We start from the raw sequence: 26,617 nt of genomic DNA on the forward strand, positions 1-26,617 counted from the left end.
GCGCCCCGTTCCCTCATTATGGCTCAGGTTAAAACTATGCCCGACGCGGGGCTGGCAACAACCTGCAGGGCTGGGGGGGATGACCTGCGCAGCAGGGACCCCCTCTGCACCCCAGCCCCCCACCCCCCATCCCCCGGTCACCGGGACAGCAGCACAGAAACGGCACTGGTGCTTTAATAAAACTGGGAAGGGGAAAAAGAAAACGGAGGGATTAGGCTGAGATCCAGCCGTGGACCGGCCAGGCCGCAGCGCTCGCCGCCCAGAGGGCGGGGGGATGGCCGCCCCCCGCCCAGCAGAGCGAGGCAGGGCTGCTCCCCCCGAGGTTTTAGTGCTGGTGACGCTCCCCGGAGAGAGGGGCTCGGGGAGACCCTGAGCAACGGGGGGCTGGGTCAGGCCTCGGCAGGGGGGGTTCCTGTCCCTCTGCAGTCCCCCCCACCAGTGACAGCCCAGGATTTCGGCTCCGTTTTAGCCACAGTTTCACCACCTGCCCCAGGCGCAGAGCTCCTGCAGGTAACCTCTCTGGCTGCTCTTCTCCGCGACGAGCCCGCTCCTCCTCTGGCGGTGGCCCCGCGTCTCAGAGACACAGTGCTGCTGGCCAACAGGTTTGTTTGTGCAGGGAGAGGAAGGGCCGTGGCGGCGCATGGCTGCTGGTCCCGGGGGAGAGGGGCTGGCGTTCCCCTGCTCTGTGCTCCCAGCGCCAGGCCCCGTCCCTCCTGATGGACTGAGGAAGAGACCCGCCGGGCTCATGGCTTCTTGGAGGCTCCCGAGCCTCCCTCCTGAGCTTTCTTGCCTAAAAGCGCCTTGTCCTCCTTCATCTTCTTCAGCTTGACCTTGCTTTTGCCGGCCGAGAAGGTGAGCGAGGCCTTGCTGAACTCCAGGGGGAAGACGCCCACGTCCCCATCAAAGCGGTTCTTGGACACCTGCAGGTAGCGCTTCCCTGGCCCCGTCACCAGCTTACGGTCCTGCAGGATGAGGACGTTGTCGGCCTCCTGGCTGGCCTGGGGGGAGGAAAACATCTCCAGGAGGGTGTCGGGGACGCAGCCGGAGCCACGGGGCTCAGAGGCGCTCTGTGGCTGCCTGCGCGGCTCCCTCAAGCCCTGTTACGGGGCATCCCAGGCCACGGCGACTCCAGCACCTCCCTGACACCAGCCCCTTCTTTCCCTGGGACACCTCAGCGACCCACAGGCTTGAGCCGAAGCCACTGCGCACCCTGGGGAAACCAGGGAGCATGGGAGGGCTGCGCACCCTCACGGATCACCTCCTGCCCACCGCTGTGGGCTCGTTCAGCATCACCACAGGGACTGGAGCACTCAGAGCCCATCCCTGCACCCTCCCCGGCTCCTTCTTTAATTATCTCATACTACATCCCACTCACAGTCAATGAGCATTAATTAACCGCACCTACAGCCCCAGCAGAGCTTTAGCTGGCAAAGAGTTTGCTCCCCGTCTGCCCCTCCCTAGCAAGGCCTGGCCAAATCGGGACATTCCCAGCAGGTGACAAGAGTCTTGGGGACATCCAGCCCCCCAACAGCAACTTTCAGGGCCCCAGCGATGACTCAGGGCACTGGCCGGAGCTGGGGACGGCTGCCTGACATATGCCAGCCCCTTCCTGGGAACACGCTGTGCCTGAGGGACAGGAAGGGCCACCTGGCCCAGCTCACCTTGGCGGAGCCAAAGATGGAGGCCGTCTGCAGCTCCTTCTCGTCATCCTCCTTGCGGGGATGGATGACCAGTGTGATGTGGCAGGTGTTGTCCGTGGCGAACTTGCGGAAGGCACCAACGACGTAGTCCTGGGCAGCGAGCCTGCCACGGCAGCGAGAAGGGGGTCAGTGGCTGGCGCTGCTCGGCAGGGAGGGCAGCAAAGCGCTGCCAGGTTCAGCCCCACCACAGGAAGCACCCAGGGGTCTGCGAGGCAGCCGGGCCCACATGGGCAGAGGGACGAGGCACAACGGGGATAGCAGGGAACCGGCTCACCCTTTCCCACCTCTTCCTTCCCAGGGCAGTGATCGCCCTTCAGTGGAACAGGGCTGCCAGACAGGACTAACAGGGACACCCTGCGTGGGTCCCCAGTCCCTGCCGTGACACCTGACAGGGCCAGCTCCAGCGAGGAGGGCAGCGGAGGAAGGAGGTGGCAGCTTGGAGAAGGGCTACCTGTCCACCGAGAGGTGCTCATGTCCCATCATGAACTGGAGGTTGTCGACGACCACGTGGGTGATGTCGTACATGTAGACGGCGTGCTGCATGGTGTCAATCACTGTCCTGGGTGGGGGGAGACCAGGATCAGCCCCGGGGATCAGCGGAGGCAGGGATGGGGATGTTGAGCCAGGCACGAGGACAGCGAGGGGCAGAGCTGGAGGTACCAAACCGGCTCCCGTCGGGCCCTGGGCACGTCCCACCTCCACATCTCCTGTCACAGGACAGGGGCAGGCCCATCCCCACAAGTAAGGGTGGCTGGATCAGGAGGACCCAGTTGCTCCCCACACAGCCCCTTGCCCACCGCCCCGCAATCCCCCCAGACAGCCCTGGGACTTGACCAGTCCCAACGTGCCTCCTTCCAGCCCCAAATCTGCAACCCCGTGTGGGGATAGAGCCCTGGCTCCCCAGGGCCCCACAGCACACGCCGTGGGGGATAAACGCCACCAGGGAGGAAGGTGTGGGACCATACTTGATGTTCTGCTGGCCGTGGAAGGTCATGAAGTACAGCGGGAGGTCCTCGAAGCGGTCGGCCCACTCGTCATACAGCTCCAGCTGGTCCTCCAGGCGCTGGGTGGCAAACTGCGTCAGCATGATCTTGGCCAGGCGGACGTTGTTGATCTCAAAGCTGCCCCACAGCGTGCACACCCCCTGCATGCACAGGTCCAGCGCGTACTCACTGATAAAGGTCGTCTTCCCGCTGCCTGTTGGGCCTGGCACAAGGACAACGACGGGAGGAATTAGCTGGGGGAGGAGGTCTGACCCAACCTGAACGCAGTGGGGGGTCGTTTAGAGGTGGAAGCGTCAGGGAGCGGACAAAGAGCAGCCCATCTGCAGCACTCCCGCCATGAACAAGCAGCGTCTCAAGGCAGGCTGCACGACTGGGCGCACACACATCGCCTCCAGCAGCCAGTGGGTCCCCGTGGGGTGCGGGGAAGGGCCGGGCAGCCGGCGGGGGAGCACAGGGAGGGCTCGGGCAGAAGGTGATGGGTGGGAGCAGGGGGAAGGGACACCCCAGGTGTCCCTGTGCCACCCCAGGCAGGGAGCCCATCACTGTACCGATGTCACTGGCCCCACCGCACCAGGGGACACACCCCAGCCTCTTGTGCACCCCCACGCTGGGCTCAGCCAAAGCCACGAGCAGAAAGGGACCAGCACGACTCGTGAGGTGTCACCCCTGGGAGGGTGACGTCACTGAAGGGCCCCCTGCTCCCCCCGTCCACCAGCCGTTAGCCTGTCACCTGTGAAGATGGTGAGCTCCCCTCGGCGGTGCCCTTTGAGGAGTTTGTTGAGCTCGGGAAAGCGCGCCCACTTGATGCCGGCCACCTGCTCGGTGTTGGCCAGCTCCCCAAACACCTCCTCGCGCAGCTGCCGGAAGGAGACGATGGATTTGTGGCTGGCGGGCAGGGCGGCACGCAGGATCTTGGTGAGGTTCAGGCCCTGGTTCAGAGCCTCCAAGGGCCGGGGCTGGAGGTCGCCGGGGCGCACCAGGGAGCAGCGCTTGAGGCTCAGCTTGCGGGCAAAGAGCTTGGCGGCTTCCCAGGAGCGTAGGTCCTCGCCCAGCCACAGAGTGATGCGCTTGAACTGCTCCAGGTAGGGGAGGAGGGCGGGGGGCAGGCAGGTGGCCCCCCGAGGCAGGGCCAGGCTGGCCACCCCTGTAGCTTGGTGCAGGGCCAGGGCATCCAGCTCCCACCCGGTTAAGACCAGCTCCATGTCTCGGCGGGCGATCAGGGGCAGCCCAAAGAGATTGCGATAGGAATCGAAGCGGGGTAAAGTCTCTTCCACGTAAGTTATTGCGTCCCCCTTCTTCTCCACCCTCAGGAGCTTCAGGCCCTTCAGGGTCGCATCACGGGGGCTGAACCAGGGGAAGACGAGGGACTTGGCAGTCCTCAGGTAACGCACCCCAAAGCGTTTCAGGGTGGCGTCCGTCACCAGGGAGATGCCGAACGCGGCCTTGGTCCTCTCGGTCTCCTCCTCGTCCAGCAGCTCCCAGAGCGGCAGCGCCCGGTCCCAGATGCAGCGGGCCTCCTCCCGAGCACGTCTCGTGCCCTCCTCCGGCTCCTCCGAGCTGGCAGGGGGAACGCCGCGGTGCCGCAGCTCCACATTGGCCTGGAAGTCCTGCCAGGTGCCCTCGGCCAAGGTGGCCGTGCACAAGAAGCTGCCGGTCATCTTGTCAATGAACAGCGTGTACGGGGCGCCGGTGGCCAGTGGCGGTGGCTGGTCCTCCCGGCCGTTGGTGAAGAGGCTCGGGGTGTGCAGGCAGCTGTACCCGTCGTGGAAGGGGATGCCCTGGGCGCGCAGGTACTGCCGGATCTCGGTGATGGAGACGGAGGGCACCGGCCCGTCGGGGCAGGGCAGCACGTCCTTCTTGTAACGCCGCTGGGTGAGGCGGCCCGGCACCCCGGGGCCCAGGGACGCTCCCTTGCTCCTCGCCCCGCCGCACAGCAGCGGCAGGAGGCGGCCGGGGGCTCTGCAGGGCCGCAGCAGCGGCACCACCGCCATCCCGCCCGCCGCCGCCGCCCGGGCCGCCGCCGAAACGCATGGGCCGCGGCCCCCGGCCCCTCGGCCCGAACCCCCCCGGGCCCCCAGGCACGACCTCCACGGGTCCCCGGACCGAACCCCCCCGGGCCCCTGGACCGAACCCCGCGGTTCCCCCGGGGTCCCGGCTCAGGCCGCCGCCCTCACGTGGAGCCTCACGGACGCCGCCATTGCCTGACCCCGCCGCCGCGCTCAGCGCGTCACTTCCGGTCTAGGGGGCCGGAAGCAGATGTTCCCCCACCTCCTTTTCCGTTTCCGGTTCCCCCCGTTAGGGCGGCGCCATGACTGGCCGCGGCTCGCCCAGCCGGTTCCTGGCCGCCGTCCTGCACAACGGCGTGGGCCGCTACGTGCGGCAGCTCCAGCGTCTCCAGCTCCTCTTCAGCCCCACCGCGGCGGACGCCCGCGGCGCCAGGTACCGTCGGGGGCACCCCGGGCCGCGGAGGGCGCAGCGGCCCGGTGACCGCTGACATCCCCCCCCCCCCCCCCCCCCCCCCCCAGGCAGTTCGTGGAGGAGACCGCGCTGGACTTCGCCCGGCGACACCCCGATGTGGTCCTCTACGTAAGCGCCCGCTCCGACGGGGCCCCGCGGCTGCTGGCCGAGTACCGTGAGTTGGGGGGGGGGGAGGAGCGGGGCCCTGCGGGGCGGGGGGAGCTGACCTCCCCCCCCCACCTCGCTCTGCCGCAGTGAACGGGACGGTGCGGGAGGTGCTTGTCACCAGCAAGACGAGTGAGGAGATCGCGCAGCTGGCCACCAAGCTGGCCGGGCAGTCCGGCCTGGACATCGTCCGCATCCGCAAGCCCTTCCACACTGCCAACCCCAGCGTCCAGGGCCAGTGGCACCCCCTGACCAACAAACCCTCCGCCCTCACCGTCCAGGGCCCGCGCCTGCAGCCCCAATAAAGCCTCCACGCCTCCTCCCGCCCACGGAGAGACCCCGCCACGCCGTGTCCAGACAGAGCCGCGTTTATTGCCGGGGGGCACGGGGGGCTGTGCCCGAGGGGTGCCAGGCATGGGGGGAGCGATGGTTGTGTGCTTGGGGGGTGACTCGGCCCCCGCCTTGCAGCAAAAACAAGGGTGGGGGCTGGACGGGCGTCCGGCTCGTGCCTTTTCCCACAAAGCCTCGCTGTCCTGGGGCAGGAGGGCTGTGGCTGCAGTCCATTACAGAGCCCAGGGGCTGCCACCCCCTTCCTGCCCCCCGCCGTGGGGCTGAGCTCCGGGCAATGTCCGATCCTGGAGGTGCCAGCGAGGAACATGGTGGGGAGGACACGCACCCCACCAAGTCTGTCCCTCCCCAGCTTCTCTGGTGTCACCGCCCTGTCCCTGGGGTGTGAGATGCTTTTGTCGCCCTGGTCCCTCGCATTGCTCCGGGAGGTGGCAGGAGCAGAGGTAGCTGGGGGGATTCAGGGACAGCGGCTGCCCCAGGAAGTGCTGTGAAGAGCAGGAGGCTGCGGAGGGAGGCAGGCCCTTGTCCAGCGCTCCTCCTCCTTGCTGTGTGAGGACATTTCCCCTCCCACAGGTGGTCCCGTGGGGGACAGGGCCCTGCCTGAACCCCCATTCTCCAGCGGCACCATGCAGGAGGGCAGAAGCACGTGGTGTGCAGGGGCACTGCTGACGCCGGGGGGGGGATGTGGGTGCTGTGCTGGTCCCTTGCCATGCTGCAGGGCACAGCAGTGGCTGCTGGTCCCACTGCCAGTGCATCTTGCTGCTCGCTGCTGCATCCTGCTCATCCCCTGCAGCACCCTGGAGAGATGGGACAGAGCCCTGTCAGGGTCGGAGGCCCCAGGGGTGCCACCTCCCCAGGGCACCCAGCCCTGCATTTCACCTGGGGCCTCCTCGCAGTGGGCACGTGCCGCTCCACCAGCTGCTCCGGGGCGTTCGGGGATGTGGGCTCCTCACCCCAGCTCCGTCCCTCGCTGAATCATCCTCTCCCAGAGAGGGAACCCTGGAAGGGGCAAACGTGGGAGTGCGGGCAGGGGCTGGCAGCCACCAAGGCCACCCCCCGCGACGCGAGATGGGTCTGCGGCCCCTCTCCTGCCTGCGAGCAGGCAGCTGGGGGAGAACCCCCATGCTGGGAAGGGACCCCGCACCCGTTTGAGGCGCCGGCACCTCAGGGCAGCCCCCCCTCCCCGCTCCTCACCCACCTCTCAGCAGCCATCTGGCTCTGTGCACTGAGGGACGCCCAGCGGGGCAGGCCGAGTCCACGCGTCCACAACAGCGGCTCTCACGCCTGGACAGACGGACGGACAGACAGAAGCTGTCCTTCCCCCCAGTGTCCACCTTCAGCCAGGCGCCAGCTCCTGCCTCCAGCTCGTGGCCGCCGTCCGTGGGTTTTTATACATAAATAGAGCTCCCAAATTTAAATAGATTCTGTGTCTTCTCTCTTTTTTTCTGTACAGCAAATCTCAAAAGTGGATGTAAAGCCGAAGGGACAGCCGAGCCTGGGCCCGGCCCGGCTCTGCCATCCAGGAGGTAGTTTTGCCTAAGTCTTGTAACACTGCTGGCAGGGGGTGGGGAAGGGACTGGAGGGGAGGAGGGCCCCGCTGGCAGGACCCCCCTCCCGGCCCCTACACGGAGCTCTCGTCCAGCTTCTCCACCAGCTGCATGTGTTTCCGCTTCTCCAGGATCTTGCTGAGCTCCTCAGTGAAGGACGCGCTGTAGAGCGGCGAGGCCAGCGGCTCCTCCTGCTGCTGCAGCAGCATGTAGCTGTTGCCGTTCATCTTGCGGAGGACGCTGGGCAGAGCCCCCACGCCGTTGGTGAGCTCGGCTGGCAGCGGTGGCGGCGGCGGCAGCGGGGGCACGGCAGCCGGCAGCTCCTTGACCGGGGAGGTGGCGGCCGTGGGCGCCTCGCCAGGGATGATCCGCAGGCAGCCGTCGGGGTAGGCGAGCTCTTCCTCCTCCTCCTCCTCCCGGTGGCCCTTGCGCAGGCAGTTGGCCGAGACGGTCTGCAGCTCCACGCCGGCTGGCCGCGGCTCCCCCAGGACGTACTTGCCCTTGCGCTTCTCCAGGCAGGACACGTAGAGGAGGATGGTGCCGAGCACGGCGCACACCACCACCAAGGCAATGATGGCGGAGATGTAAGCCACCTTCACGTCGCCGGCCACCTGGCTGGCCGTGTGGGGCCGAGGGGCGGCCGTGGGGCCGCGGGGCAGCTCGGGCAGCACAGTGAGGCTGTAGGCAGCCAGCAGCATCCGGAGGCCCCGCTCCTCCCCGTAGCAGCGGTACTCGCCGCTGTGCTGCGGCAGCGTGTCCGTCACCAGCAGCCCGTCCACCCCGACCCGCAGCCGGTCCTGCCCCGTGCCCGGGGCCACCTCGCTGCCGTTCAGCAGCCAGACGGCCCGTGCCAGGTTGGAGCGCTGGTCGCAGGGCAGCAGCACGTCGTCGCCCCGCAGCACTGTCCGGTTCTTCCATGCCAGGGAGCCTGCGGGGACATGCACTGCCTTGCACCCGTCCCGGCCACCCGACGGGACACCGGACGCCGTCATCCCCTGTGGCGCAGACTCACCCCGCCCGGAGCTGCTCCGGCATCCCTCGTTGCCGCTCTGAATGTCCTGCACCAACCCTGTGCTGCAAGACAGGGGGGGCTTCAGCCAGACAGCCCCCACTGAGCCCACCCTTACGGCGTCACAGCCACCAGCAGACCCACCACTGGGTGCCAGGCCCTTGGCGGGGCACTGGGGCGACTGTGCCGCGGGGTGCTGATGTGCATGAGGCCAGTGGCAGGCCCGTGGGGACCCCGCGGGGACGGGCAGCCCGTCCCTACCTGTCCCTGGCAGCGGTGGTGGTGCGGCAGGCACTGCCGTCCCAGGCGCAGTAAGGGTCCCGGGCGAGGACGCAGTCGTAGCAGGAGGCGTACCTGGCGCAGGAGGCCAGGGGCATCTGCAGGATCCCGCTGGCTGCCCCCACATACAGGCTCCTCTGAGGGGGAAAGGGCTGGCTCGGCACTGCCCTGGCACGGGGTGGCTGGGCTCTGGGGTGCCCAGAGATCCTCCCCCCCAGCCCCACAGCATGGCTCTCCCTTGGTCTGGGTGCACGGGAAAGAGCCCTCAGCTCCAGTCAGTGCCGACGGCTGAGCTGGCACCTGGCAGGGAGGTGGGGGCCAGGCCGGTCCCTTTCCCTGGGCCGGGCTCCGGCACATATCCCGAGCTGGGGTGACCCAGGAGTCGTGTCCCCCCTGTCCCCCAAACAGCCCAGTGGCAGCTTTGCAGCACAAACATGCCCCGTGTGTGGTGTTCCCTGGCTTCTTCCACCCCTCACCTGGGCGTGGGAGATCACCAGGCTCTCCACGGGCTGCGGGTCCCGGAACACCTGCACTTCCTCCACGATGTGGATGCCAGAGCCCACCACCACGGCCTTGTGGATCCAGCCGTCCCCTGGAGAGCGGAGCAGGGAGGTCAGGCGGGAGCGTGGGCTGTCCCCCCTGCCCAGCAGAGACCCTGCAAACCCATCCTCCACTCACCCGTCCCCATGAAGAGGACATCGTAGGAGCGGCCGTCGAGGGCCTGCACCCTGTCCACGGCCAGGCAGCTGTACGCCACGCTCTTCTTCACCAGCAGTGGCTCCCCGCCGGCCGGCTTCACCTCCTCGAACATCAGCGGGTGCAGCTTGACGAAGTCCAGGACGCTGTTGGGCAGGTCCTGGGAGGAGTTGTAGCCCTTCTTGCGGGAGCGGTCCGTGATGCACTGCCCGGGGGAGACAGGGGTCAGCGGCGACGCGGCCACCCCCCGCCCCCCCAACCCACTCCACATCCCCGGGCACTCACGGAGCCGGGCCGAGGCTCGGGCACCGCACCGTCATAGCGGGACCACTTGCGAGCTGAGTCCTGGTACTCCATGTAGGGGCCCTCGAAGGCGCGCTGCACCTCCGAGATGCTGTAGCGGCAAACGGCCGAGGCCTCCATGGTCCTCCTGCAGGGCAGAGCCCTGCCTGAGCCCGGGCAGACAGACGGGTGCTTCCCGCCCGCCTGCGCATCCCCTTGAGCACCTCTGGTCCCCCCTGCACCGCAGACTTTTAGCCCCAGCCGTTTTGGCCACTGCCCCGCTCACCACTGCGCCGAGAGGGTGAAGGTGGCGTAGAAGACGGTGCTGGCCCAGCCGCCCCCGTCCAGGCTGCAGACGCTGCGCAGCACCTCGTAGTAGGGGATGTAGCAGACCAGGCGTGCCTTCATGAAGGACGTCCACTTGCGCTGCAGGATCTTCTTTCCCCCCACGTCGCTCTGGGAGGGCGCAGGGAGCATTTCTGCACAGGCTGGTGGGGGTGCGTGCCCTCGGCTTCCCCCCCGGTGCAGGCACCCAGCCCCTGTGCCGGGAGCAGCGGTGCCTGGCTCGCTGTGGCTGGGGACGTGCCTACCTTGCAGACACGGGCCACCCGGGCCACTCGGGCCACCTGGCTCTTGTCGAAGAAGGATGTGGTCTCCTCGCCCGCCCACTCCGTGAAGAAGTAGTAGATCTTGTCATCGTCACCCACAGGGCTGTCCTTGCTCTCCCGGACCAGCACAGAGGCCACAAACTCAGCATCTGGGGGACACGGAGCGAGAGGTGGAGACGGGGGACCCACCACGCGACGGGGGATCCCTCCTTGCCTCAGTTTCCTCTCATGGCAAACCACACAGGACCCCGGGGCCATCCCCCCGCCCCTGCTCCACGCTCCCCGAGGTGCTGCACAGCGTCCCATGGCCGGTGACACCAGTCCCGGGAGGGGGAACGGGGATGTCTCACCGTTCAGCCAGTGGAGCGGGGACTCCTCCGTCTTCAGCGGCCGCTGGTGCAGATTCCTACGGATGTCGGGGAGGCTCCGAAACTCGTAGCGCGTGGCCGTGTACAAGCCGCCGTCTAGCCAGGGTGGGCACCCATCAGCATGGCCCCGCACTCCCGGGACAGCGGGGACTGCCCTGAAAGCCACCAGCACCCCCGTGCCCCGGGCAGAGAGGGAGGAGGAGGAGGACCAAGTCCTGGCTTGCTGAGGCCCCCGCACACAGAGCCCACCCAGCTGGGGACCCCTGTGGGGGCGCTGGGATGGGACCAGGGTTGGTAGCATCCTGCACGTCTCCGCCAGCCCCGGGAAAGGTGCCGCTTACCCACGATGAGGCCAGTGTAGCCACGGGCAGGGTCGTAGGGGCACTTCTCCTTGCCTTCCTCAAAGTGGGACGGCAGCACGAACCTGTCGGCATCCTGGGGGGGGGACAGGGGACCAGCTTAGACCAGAGGGGACAGACCCACCCCACCTGCCAGCCCCAGGCTCTCTGCTAGCGGGGACAGAGCGATGCCCACGGCTGTGCCCTGGTCCAGGCAGTACGAACTGCCCCGGCACCCTCCAGCTGGTCAGAAACAGCATGGAGAGCCAGAGCCCCCAGCCAAGAGCAGGGAGAGGGCTCAGGGGGGGTGGGGAGCCCCAGCACCCCACTTTGGCATCGCGTGGGGGCCAGGCAGGAGCCAGCCAGCGCAGCCGATGTTTCCAGGCTGGGCCTGGCTGGCAGACGCTGTGCAGCCAGGCTGGGTCCCCCTGGGTGACGTCCCCATCACAGCAGGAGTTATTTTCTTTAGGGTTTGCAGTTCAAAGTTCGTCAAACAATGACGGGGCCCTTCCAGCTCCACCTGAACCCCAGGGCATGTGATGACCAAACTGGACCGGCGGCACAGACCTGGGAACAGGCACGGCCCCTCCTGGGCTCCCTGGCCACGCTGGGGACACAGGCCCCGGCCCCTTTCCCCCCCAGTTCAGGGAGGGAGGTGGGCAAAGGGCAGCCGAGTCACCGAAGAGCCACTGCATGGGGGTGAAAGTCCCACTGCCGGGGGATGTGGCTGCCCCTGGCCGCTGTGCCACTGAGTCACGAACGCGGGGACCCCCGCCTGGCCTGGGAAATCCCTGGGGAGGGGCGGCTGAGTCAGTCCTGCCACCGTCACCTGCCCTGGGCACGCTTGCCACTGGCCACCAGCCAGTCTGCAGCCCCTGCTTTGGAATCCTGCAACAGCAGGGGCTGGGGACCAGCTCCAGTGCTGGCACGTCCCACCCCACCAGCCCCGCTGAGTCCCCGTGTCCCCCCATGGCACTGATTCACCCCCAGCCACCTCACTATGGGGTCAGAGTCCAACCCCAGCGCCAGGGTGGGGACTTCGGGCGTTTGTCACGGTGGCTGTGTCCCCAAACCGACCCACCCCAGCCTGCGGGTCACCCCGAGCCGGGGAGGGGCTGGGACAGGGGCAGAAAGGGAGGGGGGCTGCGGGTGGAGATGGTGGGAGAGGACGGGGGCTGTGCTGCCCTGGGGTGACACGGTGGCAGGGGACAGGTGACAGCGGTGAGGCCGAGCGGGACTCACGATGGCGGCGCAGAGTGGGTGGAAGGCGTAGGTCCCGCAGGCGTAGAGGTGGGTGCTGTTCAGCCTCTGCAGAAACCGCACGTGGTTGAAGCACTCGGTCTGCGGAGGGGGAGGACAGGCGTTACGAGCCAGGGAAAGCGGCGGCAGCTCCCCGGGCACCCGGCGCCCACCCACCGGCTCTACCTTGTTGTTTTTGCCCTTCTGCAGGCAGTCCATCTGCTTCTCCGGGGAGGCTTCCCAGTGGATCTGCAAGGGGAAGAGGGATTGCTACTGCATGACCCCCCCATCACTGCAGGCTCCACTCTCTGCCAGAGCCATCAGGGATGCTAAAATCCTCCCTTTCATTTACAGCTGCTCAGAGCACTAGATGGCACCCTGCCTGCGTCCCCCCAGCCCGAGGCGAGAGCGGTCCCACACTCCGACCCGCGGGCAGACACCCAGAGCACCCACATAAGCCTGGAGGATTTTGGGGTGTCCTTCCTGGGGGGAGCAAAGGGGTGCACTTCCCCCTGCCCCTCATCCTGGCAGGGTGTTCCTGAAGCAGGAAGCTCTGAGCTTGGGGACATCTCCCACCGCTGTCCCCACGCTGCCTGGCCGGGGAGAAGGACCAGGCATCCACTGGGGACCTGGGGACAGACCCGGGGCCAGCCCTGGGGACAGCAGCTCCAGGTAAGACCTGAAATGGTGAGCAGGAGGATGAGCAGGGATAGGGCGATTTGGGCAGGGACCGGGCAGCGCAGGACCCCAGAGGACAACCAGCTGGCAGTGGGTAGAGGTCGGGCTCACCGTGCGGTGGGAGCCGTCGGCCACATCACCGGAGTTGAGGGCGAAGATGGCTCCCCTGGCACCCACGTAGAGGATGCCCCGGTCGTCCTCCAGCAGCAGGGTGCTGTAGTTGAGGCTGCGCGCACTGAAGCGCCGGATGCCTGACAGCTCTGCAAAGGGAACAGGGGGGCTGAGTGGGGACCCCGGAGCAGACACGGCGCAAGCCACTGCGAGAAGACAGAGGATGGAGCCGGGAGCGGGTGGGTTCTCCTCCCCCTCTACTCTGCCCTAGTGAGCCCGAAGCAGACCTGGAGGAAAATGACCCTCGGAGCAACCAAACCGAGCACTCAGCAAGCGACTGCCGCCGCTGCGACGGGGCGGACGCTGAGGCTGGATGCAGTACTCCCCATCTGGAGTACTGCATCCAGTTCTGGGCTCCCCACTTCAAGAAAGATGAGGAGCTACTGGAGAGAGTCCAGTGGAGGGCTACGAAGATGATGAGGGGACCGGAGCATCTCTCCTACGAAGAAAAGCTGAGGGAGCTGGGCTTGTTCAGCCTGAAGAAGAGAAGGCTGAGAGGGGACCTTATAAATTTTTATAAATATCTCAAGGGTGGGTGTCAGGAGGATGGGGCCAGACTCTTTTCAGTGGTGCCCAGCGACAGGACAAGGGGCAATGGGCACAAACTGAAGCACAGGAAGTTCCATCTGAACAGGAGGAAGAACTTCTTCCCTCTGAGGGTGACGGAGCCCTGGAACAGGCTGCCCAGGGAGGTTGTGGATTCTCCTTCTCTGGAGATATTCAAGACCCTCCTGGACAAGGTCCTGTGCAGCCTGCTGTAGGTGACCCTGCTTCGGCAGGGGGGTTGGACTAGATGACCCACAGAGGTCCCTTCCAACCCCGAACATTCTGTGATTCTGTGTGATTCTGTGAAAGCACCCACTGAGATTTGTCAGGCAGATGGTGCCAGCTGCCAGCAGGCGGAAAGGAAGAGGGGAGGTTTGGTAGGAGGCGAAAGGCACTAATTGGGCTCAGGCTCGCAGGAGAAATTTCTCCCCGCTAATTAAAACGGCAGCTCAGGGGTGGGAGCTACAACATCCATGCCCAGCACAGACCTGTGACGCTGTTTGGGGAACCTCCGGAGGAAGCGAAAACACACTGGCAGTGACCCTGGCTGCGAACCGAGCCCAGCCAGCCCAAAAGGAAAGATGCAAAAAACCAGAACCAAAACTGCCGTGCAAGTGGAGGCCTTCTGCAGTGAGGCTGGGCGCTCCCTGCCCACCAAGATGGAGAAACCATCCAATTTGGGGTGCTGAGAAGCTCAGGGTGGGATTCAGCCCCAGCTGGAGGGACCCCAAGCCAGGCTCGGACCCTCCTGCTGCAGAAGGAGAATGTCCCGTGGGGCTTGGGACCCTGGAGGCAGCTGGGGAGGGTATGACCCCTCCGAAAGGAGGCACTGCCTGGGGAGAAAAGGGCACCCCACCTGCAAATGTAACCCTCTCCACTGTTTACTGCTGAGCTGGGCTTCACTAACGAGGTCAACGAAGTCGTGTGGATGCCCAAGCCACGATGACACTGCGGGGCTGGCTGACACCGCAGAGGCTGGAGGCCAAGACCCCAGTGGCAATTGGAGAAAATCACAGAAGAAAGCGCCCTGCTGACTATGTGGGCCATGAGAGCCCAGCCCGGGTGGGATGCCCAGCTCGGGACACTCTTCAGGGGCTGCTGGCCAGGGCTGGGGGCTGGCCAAGGCTGGCTCCCTCCAGGTCCTTGTCTGACGCTGGCTTTTGGGGAGATGCCTTTGCCCTGCTCCATCCCTCAGAGCACATCGACTCCGGGCACCCAGCACCAGCCAGCCATGCAGCCTCCGATTTCTGGAGCCCAGGGGACTGGAGGGCCCTCTGTAGCCACCGCCCTGCGCTGAGCCCCCAGCTCCGGGGACCTGGCAAAGGCCGGATGCAGTCACAGTGCACCAAACCCAGTCCCGACAAGATCCCAAGGCCACCACCATGACCCACGTCCCCTTACCGTCAAAGGTGACCGTTGTCCTGGGGGTGGCATCCAGGTCGGTGGCAGACCGCCGTGACGGGTAGCCCATCGCCGCCGCCACGAAGAGAGCAGTCAGGAGATGGGCTGTGCCTCTGCTCATCTTCCTGCTCCCCCGGCGAGGGCAGCCACCCAGCCTGCTGCCGCCGGGCTGGCACAGCCGATCCTCGGGACGGGCTCCCCAGCTCCCCGGGACGGAGCTGGCTGCCAAACCCTCCTGAAACACAGAGCACTGGGTCAGGCATTCTCAGTGTCCCCAGCACCTCGTGAGCAAGCGGGCTTGGGAAGGAGCCAGCCACACACACAGATGGACACAGGACCGGGCATGGCCTCAGCCCTGAGATGGTTTCAGGGAAAAGAAAACCTGCGTTTGCCAAAGGGGAAACTGAGGCACGGCGCAAGGCGTCGAGCCTGCAGCCAGCACAGGGCAGGGAGGGGAGTCTGAGCGGAGTGACGCTCCGCAGCATCCCCCTGCCTCAGCGTCCGCCCCGTCGCAGCGGCAGCAGTTGCTTGCTGAGCGCTCGGTTCGGTTGCTCCGAGGGTCATTTTCCTCCAGGTCTGCTTCGGGCTCCTCCCTCCTTCGCCCCCAGCCATCTCCTCCTGCAGCTCCCCCTGACCGAAGCACATGCTTTGGCAGAGCTGCCTGATCCCCTGTTGCATTTTCACATCCAAAACGCAGGCACATTTACTCCCAAAAGCAGACAGCAGGGTTCGGGGCCAAGCCTCTACAGGTCTCGTGGCACACTGGGGTACCCCAAGCCCCACTCCCCGCAGCGGCTGCAGCAGGACGGGTGGCAGGGGGCTTCCCGGGGAGTCCAAGGGCTCCGCTCCTCCCTGAAAGCACAGCTGGCCGTCTCCTGCCACACAAGATACTTGTCCCCAAAGCTTTGCCCCTCTGGAAATGATGAGACTCCCATGGACAGAGGCGTGGGGAAGGATGCTTCAGGCACGCAGTGACGCAGGGTGAAGGAAAACCCATACAGGAGCCTCTTGGCATCTGCATCAAGTCTTTTCAAGTGAGAACAGCTTTTCCCCCGAGTGTTTTTCCACGAGATTTCAGCTTTTCTTTCAGCCCAAGCTGCCTTGAAGCTCGGCGTCTACCTCAGCTCTTGCTTTCATGCATCCGATCCCTCCCGAATAACCCCCAGCCTCTCCCGGCTGCGTCGAGCAAAGCCACCGGTTCCTTTTGCAGGCGCCAAGGTGGAAGAAGATGACTGGGTATCTCTGAGCAGGAGAGCTCTCCATAAGCAACCAGCATCTATATGTTCACTTAGGGTTTGTTTCTTTTATATATATATATAAAAAACTAAATACCTGGCCCTGTAGAGAAGCTGTTCAAACACGCTTGCTGCAGACGGTTTCCCCGAAGCAAATACCTCGCCGGGTCTCAGGCGGAGGGGAGGTAAAACCAAAGTGAAATGAAAGTGAAAGGGGCTTTGGGGCTGAAAAGGAGAAGTGGGATGCAGCCACAGTCCTGGAGCCTGCGCTACACCCTGGGGGGGGTTCAGACCCTGACCTCGCACCTGCACTGGCCGCTGCCCCAGAGCATCCCAGGAACGGGCAGGGGGGAGATGTCCCCCCTGCTCCCTCCTGCCTCGCTGTCCCCAGGCACCGGCCCAGCGCAGAGCACCCATACAGCACCCAACCCCAGTAGCGGGTAGGGTGCTGCCCATGGGGCTGAGCTTCCTGGGAGCAGAGGGGGGTGACCTGGAGCATCCCCCCTTCAAGGAGCTCAATCGCAAGCGATGGGCCTGGCAGGGCAATGCAAGGTGGGTGAGTGGGGATGGAGGTCAACGAGAAAGACGTTGCTTTGGTGGCACCATGTCTGGCACAAGCCAAACCCACCCAGGCTTTTGGGCAAAGCCAGTGGCGGGGTCACATCTGGAGCACCAAAGCACCTGAAAACGCTGCAGCCAGCCCCGTGCTGACACCTCCCCATCCCACCAGCAGGACCGGGGCCATCCCGACAGCCATGGGGACCATTCCCCAGGCCTCTGTGCAGGGACACGAGCCTCAACACACGCACAAGCCACCAGAGCTGCCACGCACCTGAGCTGGGAGGGCAGAGGGGAGGAGAACCCTTCTCATGACAAGGCAAACAACGATCCCTAAATAAATGAGTAACAGCCCTGCGACCTGCCTGCCCGCTGCCAGGCGTCCTCGCCCCATCTCCCCCGAACAAACAAGCCCTGAACTTTGCCTGGTGCCCTGCTCCGGGCGTGATGGGGATTGGAGCTGGGAGTGCGGCCGGGCACGGAGGCAGTGACGCTGCTCATCACTGGGCAAGCGCAGTGCTGCGAGCCAGCCCCGGCTAACATTTAACCAGCGTGAGCACCCAGCTGGCACGGGAGGGGGAAATAAAAGTCATAAATTAAGCTGTGATGCTGTGCAGCGTTCTCAGCCGGGTAGGGGCAGGGGGGAGCAGCCTCCCCTGCTGCCGGGGCCGGGCTCCTCTGCTTCTTCCAGGGGAGCAGGTGCACCCATTTCCAAAGGCTCCTTTGCCCAAGATCAGATGTAACTTTGTCCTAAAGGACATTTACTCAGTTAGCTGTAAAGCCAGTTAATATTTTACTCGCAGGGAAGGGCTGTTCCAAGGTTCTCTTTTTTTTTTAATTTTCTATTTTTCATACCTAGGCTGGGGGAGAAAGTGCAAGAAGGAACTGAAACCATCCTTGGCCCCGCTCAGGTTGTCACCCCGGGCTGCAGCCGCACCAAACACCCCCAAACCCATCATTTCCTGCTCAGCAGGGTGCAAGTTCAAAGCTCTGGGTGAAGGCAAGGGCCAGGGTGGGAGGCAGAGGAGGTCCATGGGACCCACCAGTCAGGCTGGGGGCAGTCGGTTTGCTCAAGCCCAGCTCCTCCATGGAAACGGGGAAAAGCCAGGAGGGGAAACGCCACAGAGTTTTCTCCGGGGGGGGAGGGACACAAAAGGGGGAGAGAAAGAGGCTGAAAAGCAGCAGCAGCTCCAACGAAATCTGTGGTTTAAGGGAAAAACTGCCCAGAAAAGCCCAGCCCCAAGAGCGAGCTCCCAAGCCCCTTGGCACCTCACCTACTTCCTGGCGCAGGGGGGGCCAACATAAGACCCAAAATCCGGCCCCAGCTCCCACCCCGGCCAGCGACGCTGAAGGAGAAGCGTGGCGGAGGCAGGATCTGGCTGCGGGGCTGACGGCCGCCCCGAGAGCGGGGCAGAGCCAGGAACCAGCCGCTCTAACCTCAACGTGCAACGTCCACGGGGGCCAAAGCCCACCCTCCTACCGCTGGCTGCTGGCGCTCCGGTGGGATGCAGCCGCGGCTCCCAGCACGGAGCCGGGCGAGCCGACCCAGGCACCGGCTCCTGCCGGCGGGACGGGTCTGCCGGTCCCCGGGGAACACCAGGAAAGCAGCGGGGCGGCGGAGGCGTGCAGGCGTGTGTGAGCGCGCAGGGGAGCGAGCGAGCCCCGGTCAGGTCTGACTGGGTTTACTGGGTCACGACGGAAGCCGTGTGAGCGTGACTGTGCTGGCCTCAGCCTCCCACCGGCAGCCAGCCGGCACAGCACACCCAAACGAGCCGGCCCAGTCGGCACCTCCTTAAAATCCCCGCGACCAGCGTCTCTGCAGGAGCAAAAAGCTTTTGATGAGCGAATTTCCCAGCGGCAGGTCTCGCCAGCCTGGATCCGGCCAAAGAAACCAGCCAAAGCTGCCGCACCTCTCGATGGCCACCGCACTGAGAGCTTCTGCTGGCCATGGTGGCCCCTTCCCGCTGCCCTGCTGTCCTCAAAGCCACGAGGCAGCAAAATCTGGGAGCAACAGCTGGCCACGAGCTGCAGTGCAGGGAAATTGCACTGTCAGTGGGGCTGGTGAATACGGAGGGACCTCAGCTGGGGTCTTACGGGCCCCCCGTGGCTGTTTCCTCAGCAGCAGAGCCGAAACCGATGCTGGCTTTTTAATTTAAAGGGAACCCAGGAGAAAGGACGGAGATGCTGGGTGGGACAGCCCTTCCCCGGCTCACCCCCGCATCCATCCAGGATGGCAGGACAGATTTGCAGAGCAGGATTGGATGCTTCCCCATCCCGCCACAACGTGGACAGCTTGTGGTTGCTCCACCGAGCAAAGCCCACACAGGCTCCCGGAATGGCTGCCGGACCTTTCTCCCTTGCTCGTGGGCTGCCCCGCTCGGCATCCTGCACCCCTACAAGCAAGCGCTCCTGGCTTCCCGGCAGGGGCCAGGACTTCCCGCAGGTCTCCTCCGGGTCACGGGCTCGCAGAACAGCCTTAACAAAACTCCGGGCAGGGACTGCACCAGGAGAGCCTTGCTCTTTGACGACAGCCCAGCCCAGGAGCTCCCATCCCTATGCGGCTGATCCAGCTCTGCTCCTCGGGGCCAAGCCCAGCACATGACCCCCCCGGCTCCCAGCCATGTTCCCACCACCCCAGCGCCATTTCACCCCCGGAGTTGCCTTTGGGTTCAGCCAAAACGGCCCGACCCGTTCCCGGTGCGGGGGGGAAAGGCACCCGCCCCAGGGAATGCGGCAGGGAGAGCTCCCGGCTCCCAGGCGTGGGAAGGAGCTGGGGAATTGCGGAAAAAGAGCCATCCAGCGAGAAGCGAGCCTGGCCCCTGCCCGGCTGCGAGCGTGGCGCGTCTCGGGCCCCCCTTCCCGGGAGCCGGCAGACCTTGGGTGGGAAATCCTGCGAGATGCGGGAAGAGGAGCCAGGATAGAGGTTGCCAGGCAACTTTAATTCAGCCCTTGACGAACTTCCAGCACTTCCCTGCCTCTGCTGCAGAGCTCAACCAGAAGATGATAAAGCATCGGGTCCACCACGAGCCTGTGGAGTCCATCCGTCCGTCTGTCCACCACAGGGACTTGCTCACAGCCTTGTGCAAGGCGATGGGTCCCCCCAAGCAGCATCCCCGAGGGCCAGCCCGGGACGAGCCGCCCTTCCCGGCAGAGATTTGCAGGGGCAGGATTTGACCCGTGGGACCGGGCTGGCGCTGCTGCGCACAGATTTCTCAACCAGCCGGGGTTTTTTGTCAACAACAGCAAGAAAAAAATGCTAACTTGCCGAAAGCCCTCCAGGAAGAGAGGACCGGTGCTGCGTTTGGGAGCTGGGGACGGGGAGGGAAGGAGCACAGTGACCTCCCGGGAGCCCCTCACCAAGTTTATTTTAGTTGCTTTCTCTAAACAAAACCACGCTTGACCCTGAGGCACTTCAGCGGACAGGCACGAGAGCTGTGGCAATGCGGGAAGCAGATACATCCCTCGTTCACTCAAATTTGGGATTCGGGCACAGAGGAGGGGAGGGAGAGCGGCGACATCGGCTCCTCTCAAGGCGCATCCCACCCAGCTCCCACCGCAAAGCCCCCACGCACGGCTTAGCCGCCGTGGAGCCGGGGGGGTGGGCAGCAGGCATCGGCAGGCCATGGGAACACGCTCCGGCACGGCCCCCATCCGCCACCGGCAGAGCCGACAGAGGAGAGCACCCAGCTCCGACCCCACCAACGTCACGGAGGGGAGGAGGCGCGTGAAGGAGCAAAGTGATGGATGGGGGAGCGAGCGGGGCCGGCCGGGGACGTGGGCCTGTTTAAGAGGCACTAGTGCTGGCGGGAGCCAGACATCTAAACATCGCTGAAAAGACAAGCTGATCTGTCAGCAAAAAACCTAACAGCAGCCCAGCTTCCAACAGATTTGCCCTGCTGGCCCCCAGCACTGTGCCTTATCTCCATCCCCCTGCAGCATCCCTCCAGGGGATGCCGCCTGCCCGGTGAGGGGCAGGGATGGGCGACGGTATCCCCACAGAATCATAGAATCATTAAGGTTGGGAAAGACCTCTAAGATCATCAAGTCCAACCGTCACCTGCCCCTGCACGGCTGCAGAGATCGGGGCATTTTAGCTTCTCCCCAGCTCCCCGTTTTCACTGATCTTACAAGAACCCGTTCCTCTCCTCCGTCAGGTCGGGGCTGATGTGGAGCGGGAGGTTCAAAGGGGCTGCCAGGCAGCAACGGAGCTCAGCGCCAAGTCCCCATGAGAGCTCTCCTGCCATTCCCATCCAAACCCACCCAAAAAAACCCAAATGAGAAAATAAGGAAAGCTGCTCCGGCCTGTGCCATGGGCAGGCATCACCTGCCTGCAGCCGCTTGCCAGGCGCAGGCACGGCTCCGCTCCAGCAGCTCCCGGCATGCCACAAGCAGACGGCAAGAGTACGGTGCCCGGGACGGACAGACAGAGCGCTCCTCTGCTTCCCATCCTTAGGGAAAACCCACCAGCGCTGGCTGTTAGTCACAACAGCTCCTTGCCCGGCTCCATCACCCCAAAAGCCTCGCTCAGAGCTGGCCCGGGAGGAAGGGTGCAAGGAGGGGAGGCTGCAGGGCAAACCCTCGCAGCTCGGCGGCGGGACCGAGAGCACGAAGGGATGCCCCCAGCCAGCCCAGACCCAGCACCCCCAGGCAGGGCAGCAAACCTCCCCTCGCAGGAGCATGCCAGAGGCTGTTTGGGTCTTGCAAGCCGGTGGTGAAGACACAGTCCCTGCAGCTTTTCCCTCCCATCCAGCACGTCTCACTCTGCAGAAACCCCATGGCAGCAGCCCTGGGCTGACCCCCAGGAGCACCCGAGAGCCCAGCCGGGAGCCACGCAGGAACTGGGAAGGGAAACTGGAGGATGCCGGGCCGCGGTGGGCTGACTCTGACTTCACCTCGCCACCAGCCAGCCCCCACACCCAGGCCATGGGGGAGGCAGAGTGCGACCGCCGAGCCCCAGGATGCGGGGTGCAGACCCCCGGGGCTCCCACCGCCTCCACGGCAGGGACAAGGCATGCTCGGCGCTAGCAACATCACCCCCAAACCCCAATATTTTCCACCCTTTCCCGTCTCTGCTGCAGCAGGCCAGGCTTCACCGCTTGCCGACAGCCCCTTGGACAGCTGGACAGACAGCCCTCCACATCACAGCCGAGTTTCCCAGCAAGGAGGCGTTCGCATCCGAGTGGCTCAGCGCTGGATGCGACCTGCAGTTCAGCCTTTGAGGGCTTTGCGGCTGCAGCGCGTTGTCTCCACGGCAGAAGCAGGAAAAATATTGTAGAATTGAACTCCCAGGAACAATTAGAAAGAAAACGAAAAAAAGACCCCAATGCTAAATGTAAAGGGAGACTTCAGATCCAGCAGATACTGGGGCTTTCTGACGCACTCAAATCCATTTGCTTGTCCTCGTGGCTGCACTGTGTTTCGTTTCACTGGGCTCGTACAATGCAAGACAAGGAATTAACTCGGGTGTTTGTTTAGAGCCGGTTTGTCTTCCAGGTTTTTTTCCAAAGCCAGGTTTGCGTTTCAAAGACGTTTCTTGGCAATGCCCAGGGTTCCCACCGTCGGCACGGCGCGGAGCTTCCCCGAGGGGAAACTGAGGCTCAGCAATCCCCCACGACCTGGGGTCCCCTTGGGAGCAGGGGCAAGAGCTGCAGCACAACCAGCTCGCCTGGTGTGAACGTGGGGCTTTCCATCCCAAGCCTGTCCTTCTCCCATTTATTTATTCCAAAGATAAACTGTTTTCTTTTCAAAAGTCCAGCAAAACCAGATGACAGGAGTGGTTTTATGGCTTCCAGCTTTAACAACCTCTTCTTGTTTCCTTGGCCTTCTTTCCAACAAAGCTTCAAATGTGGGATCAAACTCAATTTGATATTCAACTTCTCTTTCAAAACTGCACGGTGCAAGGCAGCGGCACCTGGCCTTCCCCACCGCCGTTTGCATACTGCCAGCTTTGCTGCCCCAAAATCAGCTCCCCACCTTATTTGCAAGGGGATTGGCTTTGGAACAGGCAAACGAGAGCCCTCCCATCAGGTAAGGGGAGATGGGGTTGTACCCGGGGCGAGCCTTTGAGCAACAAGAAAATCACAACCCAGAGCACACCCTGAAGCGCCAAGAGGCATCGTCCCCACACTGGTCGGTAACACAGCGCCCAGATCCCTCGGCTCCCTCCGGCTCCGCACGGCGCAGCTCGGGCCCCAGGAGGGAGGAGGGTGTGGGTTTGATGATGACCTTGCTACGGCAAAGCCCTCGTGCTCGTACATCACCAGGCGCGGTGGCACGGCCAGGTGGGGAGGGACGACGGCAGCATTTCGTCCCCAAGCGCCAGTGTGGCACGGAGCCTTCACCTTTGGATGGGGCCAGGCGCCCGCCCAACACCCGCAGCAGCGGCCGGACACTGCCGGGGGGCTCTCGCAGCAGGGGAACAAAAAAAACACTGGCGACGTGGTTCCCCCCTCCCCGTCCCCGAGCGACACCGCGTCCCGCGGGACCAGCTCCCCCCTACCCACCTGCCCACCGCATGAGCCGCTTCCCAACAAGTCCCATCACGATGCCAAGCAAAGCCAGCGGGCAGGCGCAGGGAGGGAAATTCCCCACACGTGGCCAGGCGAGGCTGGCACCGCATCTCTGGTGCACCCACGGCTGCCCTCCCCGTCGGGGTGCTGGCAGACCCCCCCCCTCGCCGGCCCTGCCGAGCGCACCTGGATGCTTTTTCCCAGCACACGACCTGCCAGATTTGCTGAACAAACCTCCCGGCTCCGGCAAACCTGCTGCATTCCTGGCAGGGAAAGCGGTGAAAGGTTCAAATGGATGTTGGAAAAGGCGGGGAGGGGAGAACAAGCCTACGACACAAAGCTCTCATCTGCAGGAGCCGAAAGGGTTGTTGGGGTTTTGGTTTTTTTTTTCCCCTCCGGTTGCAACACAAAAACAAAGTCAAGATAGGGATCGCGGCGTGCTGGGGGGCAGCTCCCTGCCCCTTGTCCCTCTGGGCAGAGCGAGCCCGGCCAAGCCGAGATGAAGCAGAGACGCATCCCACAGGGCACGCAGGCAGCATCGCTGCAGCCGTCCCACCCGGTCCCGGGGTTCAGGCGGGGGCTCCCAGCCTGCGCCCACCGCGGAGGGAAGCAAAGCAGCCTCCCGCGGTGGTAGGCCAACTAGCACAAAAAAATGCCATCGCTGTTATTAATAATTTCCCTGCCTCTGGGGGAATCTGCGCTCCTCATCCATTTTGGGCTCTCTCTTTGTCTTTGGAGACAGTTTTTCTTGGCACCTGAAGAGCCCTTTTGTGGTTCCCTCTCCCACTTCAAGCTTTTGGTTTTCAAGGCCAGGCGCAAGCCACTGGCCCACCTGGTGCCGGTGGGGAAGGCAGAGACCTAAACCCCAGTGCTACCTGGTCGCACCACAGGTCCCTTCTGCCTGTGGATCGGCAGGGAGATGCAGCTCGACCCCGGCGCAGACAAACCCCAGCACCAGGTGGTCCCCTCCGCCCGGGGGCATCTGCAGGCCCCACCGCGATGCATCCCAATCCCAAGGAGCCACGTCCCGCGGCCCCCCACCTCCCGAGGGGAAGCCAGGGGGAGGCAGAGATTGCACTGCACCACCGGCATCAGTTCAGTACCTCGTCCCAGCCATCCGAAACACCACCTGCCCCCAGATAATGCTCAGCCTCCCCAGATACCACCAGCAGTCCCCATCCCCGCAGACCCCCAATCCCCCCCTGATGTGCTGGGGAATGGGAGTGGGGGGCTATATCTAGCCCTCCCCCTACGAGCTGGTGCCCTGTCTGTCTGCAATTCCCACCATCATCTTCCCTCACACCCCCTCGGCATGTCCCCCCGCCCCACCTCAGTCCACCCCCCAAACCAAGCTACCTGCACTGCCACCAGACCCTGAGCGTCCCCACCTCCCCTCCAGTTTGTCACCCCCAAACCCCCAGCTGCATCACACCTTCCCTGAACCCCTCCCCATTCTGCCCCCGAGGCTCTGCCCCCAAATCCCCCAAGGCGTCACTCCCTGGCCTCCAACCCCAGCAGGTCAGACCCCTGCTCCTCCTGCTCCGGACTCTGATGGCGTGCCCAGCACACCAGACCCTGCCTGCGGACTCAGCACCCAGACCCAGCACCCCAAATCCTGTCTGCAGACCCGGACCCAGAGCCAGCACCCCAGACCCTGCCTCTGGACTCAGCACCCAGACCCAGCACCCCAAATCTTGTCTGCAGAACCAGAGCCGGCACCCCAGACCCTGCCTGCGGACTCAGCACCCAGACCCAGCACCCCAAATCCTGTCTGCAGACCCGGACCCAGAGCCAGCACCCCAGACCCTGCATGCGGACTCAGCACCCCAAATCCTGCCTGCAGACCCGGACCCAGAGCCGGCACCCCAGACCCTGCCTGTTGACTCAGCACCCAGACGCAGCACCCGACCACCCGGTCCCAGTCCTCCCAATCCTGCCCGCAGACGGGGACCCGGCACCCCAAACCCACCCCCTCTGGCCCTGCCCGCGGATTCAGCACCCAGCCCCCGCCTGTGCCCGCAGCACCCGCACCCAGCACCCAGCCCCAGCTTTCCGGATCCTGCCCGCGGGCGCGGCGCCCAGACCCAGCGTCCCCGGCCCTGCCCGCGGACCCCGACCCGGACCCAGCGCCAAGCCGGCGGCTGTCCCGACCCCGCGTCCCCCCCCGGCGCTTGCCTGGTGCGCTGCGGCGCGGCTGGGCTCGGCGGGGCAGCGGGTGCGGGCGGCCCGGCCCGGCGCAGCACGGCCCGGTCCGGTACAGCACGGCGCAGCCCGGCTGTGCGCGCCCCCGCCGCACCGAGCCGCGCCGCCCGCACCGCACCGCCCCCTGCCGGCCGCGCCGCCGCGCTGAGCCTCCGGTGCGCGGAGGCCGCGGTGGCCGGGCCGGAGCCAGCGGGCCTGCAGCGGCCCGGCGAGTGGGGGGTGCCGGGGGTGCCCCGCAGAGGCGGGGAGGCCGCCATGCCTCCCGCCGACGGCCAGCGCTGTGGGGCGGGCGGCGGGGTCGCTGGGCGCGGGCGGTTTGGGTCATGCAGCCCGGCCGTCAGACGGGGCCGGGGAGGCAAAGGGCTGGTGACTCGTGGCTACGAAACCGCGTCGTCGGGTGCGGGTGGGCGCCGTCCCGCTCTGCCAGCGCAGCGCAGCCGAGGTCACGGCGCCCGAGCCCACCGCCGCGCCTCGCGTCCCGCCCGAGGGACCGTGCCCCGGCTTCTCCCTCCTGTTGGCACGCACCGCCCCGCTTAGTCTGCGTTTACCCATGGCGGAGCTGGTGTGGGGACGCGGGCAGGTCGCGGTTGCTCTTTGGGCCCTGCTCGGAGGCTTTTTTGTCCTGGGTGGCTTCTGCGGCTCCTCCCTGCGGGCAGGAGCTGCCAGGCTCAGGCCTGTGTTTGCTTTCCTTTCGCAAGCTTTCCAGCACCCAGCCAGCCCTCCCTCGCCGCCCGTCGCGGGAGGCAAAACCCTGAGCACCGCGCGCAATCAGCGGGTTGGATCTAGGGCAACTGGAAATCAACTGGAGCGGGAGGCGCGGAGACGCTGCGCACCCGGGTTGCAGCTCCCAGAGCTGGTGGGGTGGCCGGGTGCTGCCAGCCCGCGGTCACAGAGCCGCGTGGTGCCCAGGCTCAGCATCCCCTCCACTCCACGCCAGCCCTCTGCGAGCAGTGAGGTCTCCAGGAAGGGGGGCAAAGGCCACCCCAACCCTACATCCTGCAGACCTGGGACCGGACCCGTGGCAGGGCTCAATGTCGAGAGGGTTGTGCTGAAGTTGCTGAGCACCGTTTGGGGGTGAGGGTCACCACCTCGGCCTTTTAGGGTCAGTAAGGGTGGCAGGGGCAGGGTGCTACCTGCTGAGACGCCGCTTCCAAGGCCTCCGACTGCCAGGGTCCTGTGTCCTAAAACCACCATGGGTGGGAGGGAGAGCGGCAGAGGCTTGAATCCCCCCAGTCCCCATACACTGATGGGTCTCAACAGAGGAGGGACCCTCCTGC

General features: G+C 65.1%; 3 protein-coding genes across 9 annotated transcripts; 1 reads left to right on the plus strand and 2 right to left on the minus strand.

Annotated features, from left to right (window-relative positions):
- Positions 1–156: 156 nt before the first annotated feature.
- On the minus strand, positions 157–4,761 carry TWNK (twinkle mtDNA helicase). The gene is made up of 5 exons (XM_009941602.2): positions 3,435–4,761; positions 2,666–2,906; positions 2,152–2,259; positions 1,662–1,803; positions 157–998 (listed from the first exon to the last, which is right to left on the minus strand). Exons 1-5 carry the CDS (start codon positions 4,693–4,695, stop codon positions 744–746), a joined length of 2,007 nt encoding a protein of 668 aa, XP_009939904.2. The 5' UTR covers positions 4,696–4,761; the 3' UTR covers positions 157–743.
- Positions 4,762–4,967: 206 nt separating this feature from the next.
- On the plus strand, positions 4,968–5,671 carry MRPL43 (mitochondrial ribosomal protein L43). Its single transcript, XM_075423610.1, has 3 exons — positions 4,968–5,143; positions 5,230–5,336; positions 5,417–5,671. Exons 1-3 carry the CDS (start codon positions 5,013–5,015, stop codon positions 5,629–5,631), a joined length of 453 nt encoding a protein of 150 aa, XP_075279725.1. The 5' UTR covers positions 4,968–5,012; the 3' UTR covers positions 5,632–5,671.
- Positions 5,672–5,678: 7 nt separating this feature from the next.
- On the minus strand, positions 5,679–25,913 carry SEMA4G (semaphorin 4G). Of its 7 annotated transcripts, XM_075423605.1 has the most exons (17): positions 23,325–24,277; positions 14,837–15,071; positions 12,830–12,978; positions 12,227–12,289; positions 12,044–12,142; positions 10,805–10,898; positions 10,446–10,559; positions 10,078–10,244; positions 9,774–9,943; positions 9,491–9,635; positions 9,188–9,410; positions 8,986–9,101; positions 8,492–8,646; positions 8,234–8,295; positions 6,873–8,149; positions 6,554–6,673; positions 5,679–6,471 (listed from the first exon to the last, which is right to left on the minus strand). In XM_075423605.1, exons 1-15 carry the CDS (start codon positions 23,397–23,399, stop codon positions 7,296–7,298), a joined length of 2,721 nt encoding a protein of 906 aa, XP_075279720.1. In that variant the 5' UTR covers positions 23,400–24,277; the 3' UTR covers positions 5,679–6,471; positions 6,554–6,673; positions 6,873–7,295. The 7 variants fall into 7 exon arrangements, with proteins under 7 accessions (XP_075279720.1, XP_075279719.1, XP_075279724.1 ...); XM_075423604.1 differs by lacking the exon at positions 23,325–24,277 and adding an exon at positions 25,866–25,913 and having other exon boundaries at positions 6,873–8,295; XM_075423609.1 differs by lacking the exon at positions 23,325–24,277 and adding an exon at positions 25,889–25,910 and having other exon boundaries at positions 6,873–8,295.
- Between the last annotated feature and the right edge of the window lie 704 nt (positions 25,914–26,617).

This window comes from Opisthocomus hoazin, chromosome 6 (genome assembly GCF_030867145.1).
Source record: "Opisthocomus hoazin isolate bOpiHoa1 chromosome 6, bOpiHoa1.hap1, whole genome shotgun sequence".
Classification (NCBI taxonomy): domain Eukaryota; kingdom Metazoa; phylum Chordata; class Aves; order Opisthocomiformes; family Opisthocomidae; genus Opisthocomus; species Opisthocomus hoazin.